This window comes from Ostrinia furnacalis, unplaced genomic scaffold (genome assembly GCF_004193835.3).
Source record: "Ostrinia furnacalis isolate ACB-3 unplaced genomic scaffold, ASM419383v2 OfSCF3523, whole genome shotgun sequence".
Classification (NCBI taxonomy): domain Eukaryota; kingdom Metazoa; phylum Arthropoda; class Insecta; order Lepidoptera; family Crambidae; genus Ostrinia; species Ostrinia furnacalis.
The window spans coordinates 1-13,685 of record NW_021133762.1 but is presented as its reverse complement, the minus strand read 5'-3'; the positions used below and the strand labels follow the sequence as shown (position 1 = coordinate 13,685).

Below are 13,685 nucleotides of genomic sequence, written 5' to 3'. Positions count from 1 at the left end.
ATGAAATCTTAAATTATTTTAATTATGTACAGAAAATTGTACGTTATGGTACTGGAGTTTCGAAAAAGTTTCGAAAATCTTTGAATGCAGTTCTTTTTCTTTTCAAAAATAAAGGAATGTTTTCTTTCAGTAAAATTTTCTATCTACAGTATCAAGAGTACTTTCCCTCCAGGTGGCATTACAAAATTCCACCCTGTAGAGCATAACTACATAAATAGTTATGCTAAGTAATTTAAGTGACTCTAAAATTGACGATCTCCAAAGCCATATCGTTATTTAAATTAGTGTGAACACTTTGCTGAACGTACCAACACAGTCGAAATTGCAAACTGTATGTACTCATGTAGGTGCTTCATGAAAATGTCGCGTTTAGAACCCCGGTTCTCTGTTCTAAATGTGAAAAAGAGGCGTCCCACAAGGATTTACACATCAGCCGATCCAGTGTTGACCGTATCCAGGTGCTTTTCGCGATCTACCGGACATTTTTCGTACCCCATGAGCCCCTGGCCCACTGTTACCGTAAACCGCTACCATAGATAAACCGATATACTAAGGTTCGTATTTTTCTTTAATCGCTTGTCGGGTTGGCGATCTCAGTTTGATGGCAAGATACGCGATAGCTAGCATGTAGTTTGGTATGAGTATGAGGTTTGAGGCATGGTATTTAGCGTAAAGGTATTTGATTGAGCCCCATCTTCTATTAATCCAAAACATTTCTTCCCCAGACAAATGATGAGCGCTTCAAGTTTATGGAAGTGAGCATGCGAGCGTTATTGGAATTAAGAAGAGAGGCGGCCAGCGGCACGCTGCCTCAGGACCAGTTGAAGCGCGTCTCCAGGACTGCCATATTCACCATCGACAAGGGGAACAGGTAAGGAGTGACGTGTGTCAAACAGTGAACGCTTCAGTTCTTAGAAGTGAGCATGCGAGCGTTATTAGAACTAAGGAGAGAGGCGGCCAGCGGCACGCTGCCTCAGGACCAGTTGAAACGTGTCTCTAGGACTGCCATATTCACCATCGACAAGGGGAACCGGTAAGGAGTGACGTGTATCAAGTAATGAGTGCTTCACTTCATGGAAGTGAGCATGCGAGCGTTACTAGAGCCACAGAATAATAATAAGTACTACGTACAGAAGTTTTACTTCGCGAAGATATTTAAACAAATGTATGCTCAATGTCATTAACAATATGGTGTAATTTAGCCCGTCTCAAGAGTCAAGCACCATTTTGTTGACAAACGTCAGTGATCGGCACTGCGCCGAAGCTATAGGGCTGACTTCGGTAAAATGATGTGACGTGAGGTGCCAAACTGCGGAAAGTGGCGGAGGAAATACATGATTTAGCATGAATTATCATGAATAATATTAACTACTTATTTACCTCCCAGTGTCTTGAGGCAACTTAAAAAAGTACATTCTGTGTTTTTATTATTATTTAGGCAGTTAAATACTGCACAGTATTTAGTACACCATTTTCTTTATTTTCTTCCATCATACACAAGAATACGCGTGCGTCAGTCAATGTTCGCTCGTATGTGAGGCCTTGTCGAATAGTATCCTGTAGGTGGGCCATCGTGCGTGTTTTGTTTTCGATGTAAACTCGCGGAGATGAACAGGCCTGCTAGAATTAAGAAGAGAGGCGGCCAGCGGCACGCTGCCTCAGGACCAGTTGAAGCGCGTCTCCAGGACTGCCATCTTCACCATCGACAAGGGAAATAGGTAAGGAGTGACGTGTATCAAGTAATGAGTGCTTCACTTCATGGAAGTGAGCATGCGAGCGTTACTAGAACCACAGAATAATAATAACTACGTACAGAAGTTTTACTTCGCGAAGGTATTTAAAAAAATGTATGCTCAATGTCAATAACAATATGGTGTAATTTAGCCTGTCTCAAGAGTCAAGCACCATTTTGTTGACAAACGTCAGTGATCGGCACTGCGCCGAAGCTATAGGGCTGACTTCGGTAAAATGATGTGACGTGAGGTGCCAAACTGCGGAAAATGGCGGAGGAAATACATGATTTAGCATGAATTATCATGAATAATATTAACTACTTATTTGCCTCTCAGTATCTTGAGGCAACTTAAAAAAGTACATTCTGTGTTTTTATTATTATTTAGGCAGTTAAATACTGCACAGTATTTAGTACACCATTTTCTTTATTTTCTTCCATCATACACAAGAATACGCGTGCGTCAGTCAATGTTCGCTCGTATGTGAGGCCTTGTCGAATAGTGTCCTGTAGGTGGGCCATCGTGCGTGTTTTGTTTTCAATGTAAACTCGCGGAGATGAACAGGCCTGCTAGAACTAAGAAGAGAGGCGGCCAGCGGCACGCTGCCTCAGGACCAGTTGAAACGCGTCTCCAGGATTGCCATATTCACCATCGACAAGGGGAACCGGTAAGAAAATGATTCCTAGAACTACGGATGATGACAGCTAGGGACTGGAATTTGCTGTCTGCTACTGTCTTTCCAGATTTCTAATCTAGACCCCTTCAAGGTATGAGTGAAAACGCATTTACTGATATAGATCGTGCCATCCACGAAGACGCGCCCCACCATTCTTCCGCTAATGTTTGAGTGTTATCGGTACACGCTAAATTATCCATGAGTGCACACGCACACTACAATAATGCCGCTCGGATTGCTCGGATCAAACTCCTCGCACCCCGCGTTTCCCTCGGCCAAAAATTGGTGGGGCGCGTCTTCGTGGATGGCACTATCTATAGTATGTACAGAAAACAGCAAATCAGACTAAAGCTTGGTCCGTGAGCACGTAGAATTTTGTCCAATGACCCCAAGCTACCCATCCTTATCGCTCGCGCGTAATTATGTTGCTGTCACGCTCGCACACTCACTGCGGGCGCCCGTCGCACAGTCGCAACAGCAATATAATTACACGCGAGCGATAAGGATGGGTAGCTTGGGGTCATTGGACAAAATTCTACGTGCTCACGGACCAGGCTTTATATTTCTTTGCAAAATAGCTCCTATTTCAACTCTATAGGATCCTACAGTGTTTAGCTTGACGTCGTCTGTACCATCCTTGACTGTATCTTACTTAACATCGCGATAAACTCTTGCCTTGTTCTTCTAAAAGAAGTAATAAGTAATTCAAATTGTCCACAGAACCTTAGGAATGGAGCTGGCAGTGAGAACCACGGGTGGTCAGCTAGTCGACCCTTTACAAACCTCCACCTACAGACTGAACTCGATGCATGATGAAGCAAACGCACGCATCGATAAGAATATGGTAAGATACCTTAGTAAGATACCGGGATTAAATTAGGGGTGGTTAACTAATCCACTGTCACTTTAATTATCTGCCTTTGTAGTGTTTAATCTAGTAAAATTAGTTAAAACTTCTCCATCTTCGGCCTTATTATCACTTTTCACAAACGCAAGCCATGAGGTTCGCCGCTGTACTTAAAATAAGTGATGCACTTCTAAATCAATTGGTCGAGTTTCAAGATACTTTAAGCCTGGATTTGATTCTCAGATGAGACACGCACGTTTTAGAAAAGAAAGAAAGAAATACCCTACTTATCACAGACTCGTTGCGGGTCCAATGACAGTTTAATTTTCCCCCGGGACAAACTTGACCTAAATAGAAATACAAATACAAAATTACTTATTGTGAATCATAGGTAAAATGGTGACATGTTACAGTAGGTAGTATCACTATGTTCCGCTCAAAGAGCATACAATTTGTTAAACAACAATAAAATTTCCTTAACCTTCATTAATTAATTAACCTTGATTAATTTAATTAACCTTCATTGGTTGGGTTTTTATTGGCGGTCTAGCTGTAGATCCTGGCTGCACAGGAGTTGCAGCGGTGGGAACTAGAGGTGGGATTAGTCCCGTGATTATCACAGATTTCTTACAGTATCGATTCATTTGTAAATTAATTATGCCTTAAATTATATATAATAGTAAATTGTGTCTTCAAGTTTTGTATTTAAAACAGTCTATTTTTATGTATCTATCTATCTGTCTGTCTGTCGGCCGTTTGGTGTAGTGGTTCGAAAAGGACTACTATTCCGGAGGTAGCGGGTTGGATTCCCGCACAGTAATATGTTCATGCACACAAATGTTTAGTGTGCATGAACATATTTGTTTGTATTGGACTGGGTGTTTTCTATGTATAATAAGTATGTATTTACAAAAAAAAAGTATTTAAGTATGTTTATATCCGTTGTCTAGTACCCATAGTACAAGCTTTGCTTAGTTTGGGACTAGAAGCGTAGTGTAAAATGTCCAAGGATATTTATTATTAATTATTATTATCTACAGGAGACAACCCCCACCACACAACCAGCATCGACCCCTCCCACCGCTAGAACGTACACCATAGCGTTACGCGTCCACAACTTCGTGTGTCGGATGTCGGATGCGGCCGAACTACAGCTGTCGCTATACGACGCGGCCGGCAACAAGATGACTGAACATTTGCTGCTAAGATGGCCGGTCACGAATTTTAATCCTGCGCAAGTAGTATTTACTGTGAGTATTATGGAATATTCTAGATGGAGACAAAAAATATAGGTGGTGCTAGATAGGTGGTAAAGTGTTCTTTGTAATGAATAGATAAAATAATAGAAATGTTTAAGGATGCGCCGGATTCGATCGGATTAATATTCTGCTATAAAATAAAAATTTTCTTTGTCCACAGGACTTGTCGAGTGACGTGAAGAGAGAAAAAGTATATTTAGTGTGCCATGTAGTAAGGATAGGATCTATGGACCCACAGAATATTGATCACAGGTAAGCATCAGTAGCCTCGTATTCACTTGAGTAGCCTCAGGCCACAGATCACAGAAACTAAAGGGAGATGTGACAAAGGGGCGGGACCAGTGTCGCAGCAATATGCCCAAAAACAGAACACATTGCTCGTGACAGCAATGATGACAGCAGCGACGTCATTATGTAAACAGCTTACATTACTTGCTTAGTATCTACTAAAGATTATTCAAACTTTGAGTACTGATACCGCAGTGAATGAGCACATGTTTTGATTACTTTGTGTGTGTGAATTTCTAATGCGACACTGAGTTTCGAACTCAGCGCATTAGTTGGCATCTCTCTATATCTCTATGCCTCAGGCTCAACTGTCAATAAGAGGTTGCTCGATCTGAGGATGCTCAAGTGGATAATTATGACGGATGATTCCAGCAGTGGACAAAAGCTTTCTTCTCCTAGCATCAACTTCGTTTTGACAGAGTAAATACAAATGAGTAGGTCATCTTCATAGAAACGCACGTGAGCGCGCACGCACACACTGACAAAATTCGGCGCAACACCCCGCTAATCCCCGCTAAATGAGGGCTATCGTTTTTATACCTAACAGTCGGCACCCCTGGCGATTGACAGGACCTTACTCTACAGTGGCGCCATCTTGATGAGTGCAAATGCGATAGTCCTCCTACCACTTTAGCGCTCACCAGTTGGTGCCACTGTCTTCGCTACTAGCAAGTGACAGGACCTTACTCTACAGTGACGCCAACTGGTGAGCGCTAAAACGATAGCCCTCATTGTGCCAGTGTGTGCGTGCGCGTCGCATACGTATTGGCGCGCTCACATACAAACCGCGCTCGGTGCGTTTCTATGAATAATTATGACCTACTCATTTGTATTTACTCTGGTTTTGATGTTGATTGATAATTCTTTCGCAGACGGAGTTCCATCGCCGCCGGCGCGCCGACTACTTTTTCGGCGGCCGGCGGCATGCGGCGGCCTTTCGGCGTAGCGTGCGCTGACGTCACTCGCCACCTAGCCGCCGACAACCCTGACAAACACATACAAGTGCCATTTTACGCGTAAGTTGAGCTAGAGATATACTACCTAACACCCCGTGACTTTGTCAACGTTTTCATCGTCTAATAAATTAGACTGTTGCCCATTTTCACCAACAATCGCTAATTTTTAAGTGACCCATATGAAAACAAAATTCCTGTTATGTGTTACCATAGGTGTCACTTAAAAATGAGGGATTGATGGTGAAAACGGGCATGTATGTCTCTAATTGTAACCTGTTGAGTGAGAATGAGTTCGAATGGAGCGAAGAAGTTTAGCTTTCCTGATGACTCCTCGTTGAATTGGGCTGCCTTTTAAGGATTTGCCAACCTGGATGCGTTCTGCGGTCTGCAGTTAGGTCAAAGTGAACGCAGCCCACACATAGCTCGTAGAGACGATGGCCGTTGGGGCAGAAAAGTTCTCGAGTGGCGACCACGGGCTGGAAGACGTAGCGTGGGCAGGCCTCCTATTAGGTGAACCGACGATCTGGTGAAGGTCGCGGGAAGAGCCTGGATGCAGGCAGCGCAGGACCGTTCATTGTGGAAAACCTTGAAGGAGGCCGTTGTCCAGCAGTGGACGTCATTCGGCTGAAACGAACGCACGAATCCCGCAAGTTACTTGTATAAACCTACCATGAAACTTGTTTGTGTTATTTGCCGAGAGATGTCACTGCTCTTTGAGACGCATAAAGCTGTACCGCGGTGTCCAGATTTTTTTCCCTGGCTTTATATACCTGGAGTATTTTGACATCTGTTAACCTTTGAGAACCTTTGACAACCATTGTGAANTTTGACCTCGCGTCAAGGATAAAAAAAGCTAAGACGAATTTCCAAAAAGGTCCGAATGAGCGTTTGACAAAGGAGTATTTAGAGGGCACGTTGGAACTACTTGAAGGTTTGTGGAATGAGTTTCTGTTGGGTCATAAGGAATTGTTGCGCACTACGGAACCTAAAGTATTGTCCGAGTCGACCTATATGCAAAACGATACTTATGACAAAACAGAAGATTGCTATCTTGATTATAAGTGTAAATTGAAAGGAGCTTTATCTGAATACGTTATAATCACAAGTTCTTCCAACACTGATTCTAACCAGCCCTCTCTACAGGCGCCTAATGTCAAACTACCAAAAGTAAATATTCCGATCTTCTCAGGAAAGTACTCGGAATGGAACACCTTCCGAGACTTATTCCAGTCCCTGATTCATTCGAATAAAACATTAGGAAATGCTCAAAAATTGCTCTATTTAAAGGGGTACTTGCAAGGTGAAGCCGAGCAACTTTTATGCAACATTCCGATTACAGACAGTAATTATGATTATTGTTGGGGCTTATTAGATGAGAGGTACAACAACAAACGGTACATCTGTCATCACATTTTGAAAAGACTGCTAAGCCAGAAAAATGTAACTTGTGAGTCGGCTAGTGGTTTGAAAGGTCTGATGGACACCACAAATGATTGTTTGTCCGCTCTGTCTAATATTGGCATAGATACAAGTACCTGGGACGTGCTGGTAATTCATATAATAACTTTGAAGTTGGACCCTGAATCAAAAAGGCAATGGGAGTTTAGCATCGCGGATAATAACTCTACCGAGCTACCAACTTACGATCAGTGCGAACAGTTTCTTAAAAACCGTTACCGCGCCCTTGAGTTTTTGAGTTCAGAGTCCAAACCAATTCCTAACAAAAACTTGCCTGTTAGTCAAATTAAGGCCATGCACGTTACCACGTTAGTCTGTCCCTTTTGTAAGAAGGAGCACAAATTGAGCACGTGTAAGGGTTTTAGGGATACGTCTGTGGATTTACGTCGCGAATTTGTTGCATCTCATAATGTTTGCTTTTGTTGTCTCGGAAACAATCACTCTGCCAAATTCTGCCACAGCAAATACAAGTGTCGCATATGCAAGAGGAAGCACCACGCTCTGCTGCATCCTACGAACAAGATTGTTGCTCAGGAACCCCAAAACGGGGAGGTTACTACGGCTGATACCAAGAAAGTTGGTGCTGTTATTTCCTGCACGTCTACAAGAAGCACTGTGGATTGTAGCCAGGTATTGCTAGCGACGGCACTTGTAGATACGGTGTCTAAATACGGCCAAACTTATACTATTCGTTCTCTGCTGGATCAAGGGTCCCAATCCTCTTTTATTACAGAGGCCATGGTTAAATTATTGGGTTTGAAGAAGATACCAGCTAGAGGGCAAATAGTAGGAGTAGGTGGCACGAACGGGCTCACGACAAAGTCGATGGTTGAAATAAAAATAGCATCACGGGTCGATCCGAACTTTATTATCACAGTGAAAGCTTATGTACTAGGGTCCATCACAACGCTTTTACCTAACCGGAAAATAAGAGCGGAGGAATGGAAGGAACTTCAGGATCTTGTCCTCGCGGATCCGAGCTATTATACTTCCAATAGTATAGAGTTGTTGTTGGGTTCAGAAGCATATAGCAGGATTATTCAAAACGGAGTCATCAAGGGACCGCGTGGTTCACCACTTGCTCAGTGTTCGTCATTGGGGTGGATTTTGTCTGGTGTTGTTCACACGCCCACGAAGCCCTCTGAAACAATAAATGTGATGCATTGTAGCGTGGAGGATAATCAGCTTCTAAAAAGATTTAGGGAGCTAGAAGATGACATTCCGTTGCCAAAGAAAGGAACGTGTTCAGAAAATAAAAAGACACGCGAAGGATACTTTACCAGAACTACTCGTAGAGGAGATGACACTGGTCGATACAATGAGCGTCTCCCGGTGAAGAATGAAGTTCCCGATGTGAAGAATCCCTGGCAAACATCTGAAAAAAGAACGTATTCATTAGAACGAAGACTGAAGAACGGCGATCTGAAACAGAAATACACAGCGGTTACTAGTGAATATGTTGACATGAATTTGGATCATGGTGAAGTTTCTCCAACGGCGGCTGAAAAGATATTGTCAGATTTTAATGTGGACGATCTCATGATGGGTTGTGAAATTGTCGATCAGGGGAGTCAACTTTACAGAGAAATGAATATGATGTTAGGTAAAGAAGGATGTGTGTTGCAAAAGTTGACTACTAACAATGAAGATTTGGTAAAGACAATGAAAGAAGATGGTAAAGTAAGTCAACGGAAAGGAAACGAAGAAGGGCTGAAAAGGAAAGCTCATAAAATAATAAAAAGTGGTGGTATTACCTGGAACCGAAGTCAAGATGTATACCGCTACAAGGTCGACGTGCAGACCTACGAAGAAACTGAAACAAAAAGAAAAGTTAAGTATAAAGGGATACGCTTGAGAAACGCGACGGGTATTCAACAACAGTAGAGATACAGAAGGCTATGGGTTGTATTGCATGCCAATCTGAGTACTTTAGTGCTGATGTTGAAAGGTAAAACGAAAATTGATACTTACCCATCGTAGTTTTCTCCGGTACTTGAGTCATTGTCTTGAATGTGAACAGTTACTTTTACCAGGTTGGAGACTTGAAAATTCACAGCTTCAGGAACGTCGCGAAGGTGTAAAACAAAGGTGGACTATGCAAATTCGTCAACCTAAAAGTTGGCGATTTAGTTGTCTTAACGGTGGACAGCTAGCTACGGGTCTTGGCTTAGTGGCAGGGTGATTGTGGTCCATCCCGGTAACGATGATGTTCTAGTTGTTAGTTTCAAGGGTAACAGATTTGTCTCCTTCCTAAGGCTAAATAAGTTTAGTTTATTTAGTTTTAAGGTTTTAAGTATATTTAATATGTTTTTGTTATTTTACGGTACAATGGTTTTTTACATGATTTATTTTTATTTTATTGTTGATGTGTACCGTAACATGTTTCATGGTGGGCGATGCATTCGCATTAAGTTTCATTGGGTTGTTTTTTCCTGTTGTTAAGGACCTAGGACGGTCCTTGGTGGGCGATATGTATAAACCTACCATGAAACTTGTTTGTGTTATTTGCCGAGAGATGTCACTGCTCTTTGAGACGCATAAAGCTGTACCGCGGTGTCCAGATTTTTTTCCCTGGCTTTATATACCTGGAGTATTTTGACATCTGTTAACCTTTGAGAACCTTTGACAACCATTGTGAACCATTGACAACCTGTGTCAAGCAATAAATTGTCACCTACATATTGACGTCTTATTTATACTTAGATAAGAGTCCCTTAAGTGCGCCGAGAGTATCCGTGGTTTATTCATTACTCAAATGGAAAAAAGGGGGTTTCACACTAAAGTGGCGCTGCTAAGTCAGGGAAATAATTTTTTCTACTGTTCAACCATAACAAATAAGTGGTGCACGTAAAGAATAAGGTCCTGTATTCGTTCGTTCGTTCGTTTCAGCCAAATGACGTCCACTGCTGGACAAAGGCCTCCCCCAAGGCTTTCCACTATGAACGCTGAATGAATGAACTTTCCCGTTTTCACAATCTTATAAATTGAAATGATTGTTTTTTTTTGCAGATGTGAAAAAGAAAACATGGACACGTTACTAAAGAAAGTCCTGACGAATAGAGATCTCAAAGACGCGAAACATTCCCAAGGACTCTGGGTGTCGTTACAGCTAGTTGAAGGAGATTTGAAACAGGTATGTTTACATCTTACTACAAGGTGCAAAAACTCAGAGATACTAATTGCTATGCCCGTTTAATGGTTACACTATACAGGGTGTCCCAAAAACAATGGATAACCCTGTAACCATCGATAGGCCTCGCCATGATCTCCCAACGTCCAATTTTGTCCTAAGTAAAAATATCACCGTTATCAAGATTTTTAAGTTTTTGTGCATTTTTAGAAAATGCCACCTGCGATTACTTTTTCTCATGCCATTTCTACATTATGAGGATACTTTTCAATCTAGTTTTTTTCCTTATCACAAGGGATAGTTGGGCTATCAAAAGAAAAGATGAAAATTTTAAGTAATTGCAGAGAAGAAGGAAAAATTAATTCATTGTCTTGCACTTTTGATCAGCCATCGTGTAAAAAAAAATGTAGGAAGACCATCGTGCCCATTACCTTTAAAAATTCCTTGGGTAATTGAGACTCTAAAAAGGTATTATATCCTATCTAAGCACAGGGTGTAATCTTTTGTTTTTCTTTTTTTTTTATCAAACATGCATAAAACAAATATGTTCCCTCTCCCAGATTCGTGAGGAAAACCCACACATAGTGGTCGGCAACACAACAGTGGCTCGAAAAATGGGTTTCCCAGAAGTAATATTGCCGGGCGATGCTCGCAACGAATTGTACGTGACGGTGGTCAGTGGATCCTTCTCTAAAGGCGGCGGCAAGTCGTCTGAAAGAAACATTGAGTTGGCGGCACGATTGGTGGACAAGCATGGACGCACTTTGTCGGTAAGTTTTGGCAACACCAGACTTTCAGATACGTTCCTAGAGACTATTTGGACAGCGGATCCTTCTCTAAAGGCGGCGGCAAGTCGTCTGAAAGAAACATTGAGTTGGCGGCACGATTGGTGGACAAGCATGGACGCACTTTGTCGGTAAGTTTTGGCAACACTAGTGACTTTCAGATACGTTCCTAGAGTCTATGTGGACAGCGGATCCTTCTCTAAAGGCGGCGGCAAGTCGTCTGAAAGAAACATTGAGTTGGCGGCACGATTGGTGGACAAGCATGGACGCACTTTGTCGGTAAGTTTTGGCAACACTAGTGACTTTCAGACACGTTCCTAGAGTCTTATGTGGACAGCGGATCCTTCTCTAAAGGCGGCGGCAAGTCGTCTGAAAGAAACATTGAGTTGGCGGCACGATTGGTGGACAAGCATGGACGCACTTTGTCGGTAAGTTTTGGCAACACTAGTGACTTTCAGACACGTTCCTAGAGTCTTATGTGGACAGCGGATCCTTCTCTAAAGGCGGCGGCAAGTCGTCTGAAAGAAACATTGAGTTGGCGGCACGATTGGTGGACAAGCATGGACGCACTTTGTCGGTAAGTTTTGGCAACACTAGTGACTTTCAGACACGTTCCTAGAGTCTTATGTGGACAGCGGATCCTTCTCTAAAGGCGGCGGCAAGTCGTCTGAAAGAAACATTGAGTTGGCGGCACGATTGGTGGACAAGCATGGACGCACTTTGTCGGTAAGTTTTGGCAACACTAGTGACTTTCAGACACGTTCCTAGAGTCTTATGTGGACAGCGGATCCTTCTCTAAAGGCGGCGGCAAGTCGTCTGAAAGAAACATTGAGTTGGCGGCACGATTGGTGGACAAGCATGGACGCACTTTGTCGGTAAGTTTTGGCAACACTAGTGACTTTCAGACACGTTCCTAGAGTCTTATGTGGACAGCGGATCCTTCTCGAAAGGCGGCGGCAAGTCGTCTGAAAGAAACATTGAGTTGGCGGCACGATTGGTGGACAAGCATGGACGCACTTTGTCGGTAAGTTTTGGCAACAATAGTGACTTTCAAATACGTTCCTGGAGTCTTATGTGGACAACAACGGATCCTTCTCGAAAGCCGGCGGCAAGTCGTCCGAAAGAAACATTGAGTTGGCGGCACAATTGGTCGACAAGCATGGACGCACTTTGTCGGTAAGTTTTGGCAACACTAGTGACTTGCAGATACGTTCCTAGAGTTTGTGTGGACAGCGGATCCTTCTCTAAAGGCGGCGGCAAGTCGTCTGAAAGAAACATTGAGTTGGCGGCGCGATTGGTGGACAAGCATGGACGCACTTTGTCGGTAAGTTTTGGTAACACTAGCGACTTTCAGATACGTTTCTAGTCTTATGTGGACAGCGGATCCTTCTCTAAAGGCGGCGGCAAGTCGTCTGAAAGAAACATTGAGCTGGCAGCGCGATTGGTGGACAAGCATGGACGCACTTTGTCGGTAAGTTTTGGCAACACTAGTGACTTTCAGATACGTACGTAGTCTATGTGGACAGCGGATCCTCTTCGAAAAGCGGCGGCAAGTTTTCCGAGAGAAACATTGAGTTGGCGACACGATTAGTGCCAAATCTTGACAAGTCTGAGTTTTTTTTAATGAAATCTGTGTTTGAAATAAATTATGTAAGTATACTGCCTGCTAATAAACTGCGTCCTTATTCTTTTTGCACAGGGTGTAATATCGGTCGGCGCCGGCGTGAACCTAGTGGATGAGTTCACGTCCATAGTATACTACCACGACGACCGGCCCCGCTGGCAAGAGGTGTTCAAGGTATGGCTCCTTTTGTTATTTCTTAAAAAGTACTTGAAAAACTCATTTATTTTTAGCACGTTTACACGTCCCAGTATTAAAATTAAAACCGAAATTTTATGTCAAACGTTTAGTCTTTCAATGAACCATCGTGTACGATTAAAATGAGACCGATTAATCTTTTTCATTATTTTACGTGACATGAAATTATTTTGGCTACTTTTTAAAGACGGCATATAACCGCGTTTTATCCTAAAAAACTCGTCTAGTAACAGAATAGTTTTGTGTCGTTGTATAGATACCGACGTTCGTAATCACAAACGATGCTTAAGTGAAGCAGCAAATCGAACGCACAGCGTTAAACAGAGCTCTGTGATTGGTTCGTGTGTCACCCTGTGCGTCCACTTCTCCGTTTGTGAATACAAGCGTGAGTAGCCTTTGCTTGCCCTAAGCGGCCGGTGCCCGCTGCGGAGCGTGGGTCCGCGTCAGATGTTCAGAACGGGACACTCGCGCAAGTTTTAGCGTAGCCTCTTATAGCGTACTTAGATGTTCAATAATACACAATTTGACACCATTCCCCAATAATTCAAAATCACAATTTCTTTAAAAAGACACTTCATTGTATTCTGACAGAGATAATTTACGAAATTGGTAAAAACCAAGAATTAGATGAGAACTCCAATGTAATTATAATGTATGGTAATAGTTACTCTGTAGATAAAAAGAGTATAATTCAAAATATTGACCAACTATTAAATTTGCAAAATAGGTTAAAA

The 13,685-nt window shown here is 42.6% G+C and overlaps 1 protein-coding gene across 1 annotated transcript in view; it reads left to right on the top strand.

Annotated features, from left to right (window-relative positions):
- The window catches only part of LOC114357846 (dedicator of cytokinesis protein 1-like), a gene marked incomplete at its 3' end in the record, with an annotated part of 53,850 nt that extends 40,906 nt beyond the window's left edge, over positions 1–12,944 (top strand). Inside the window, exons 4-11 of the mRNA XM_028311632.1 lie at positions 726–871; positions 3,130–3,253; positions 4,297–4,506; positions 4,676–4,767; positions 5,676–5,819; positions 10,227–10,350; positions 10,908–11,117; positions 12,832–12,944. Of these exons, the coding sequence (XP_028167433.1) occupies positions 726–871; positions 3,130–3,253; positions 4,297–4,506; positions 4,676–4,767; positions 5,676–5,819; positions 10,227–10,350; positions 10,908–11,117; positions 12,832–12,944 (1,163 nt within the window). The remainder of the gene's footprint in view (positions 1–725; positions 872–3,129; positions 3,254–4,296; positions 4,507–4,675; positions 4,768–5,675; positions 5,820–10,226; positions 10,351–10,907; positions 11,118–12,831) is intronic.
- Positions 12,945–13,685: the final 741 nt, after the last annotated feature.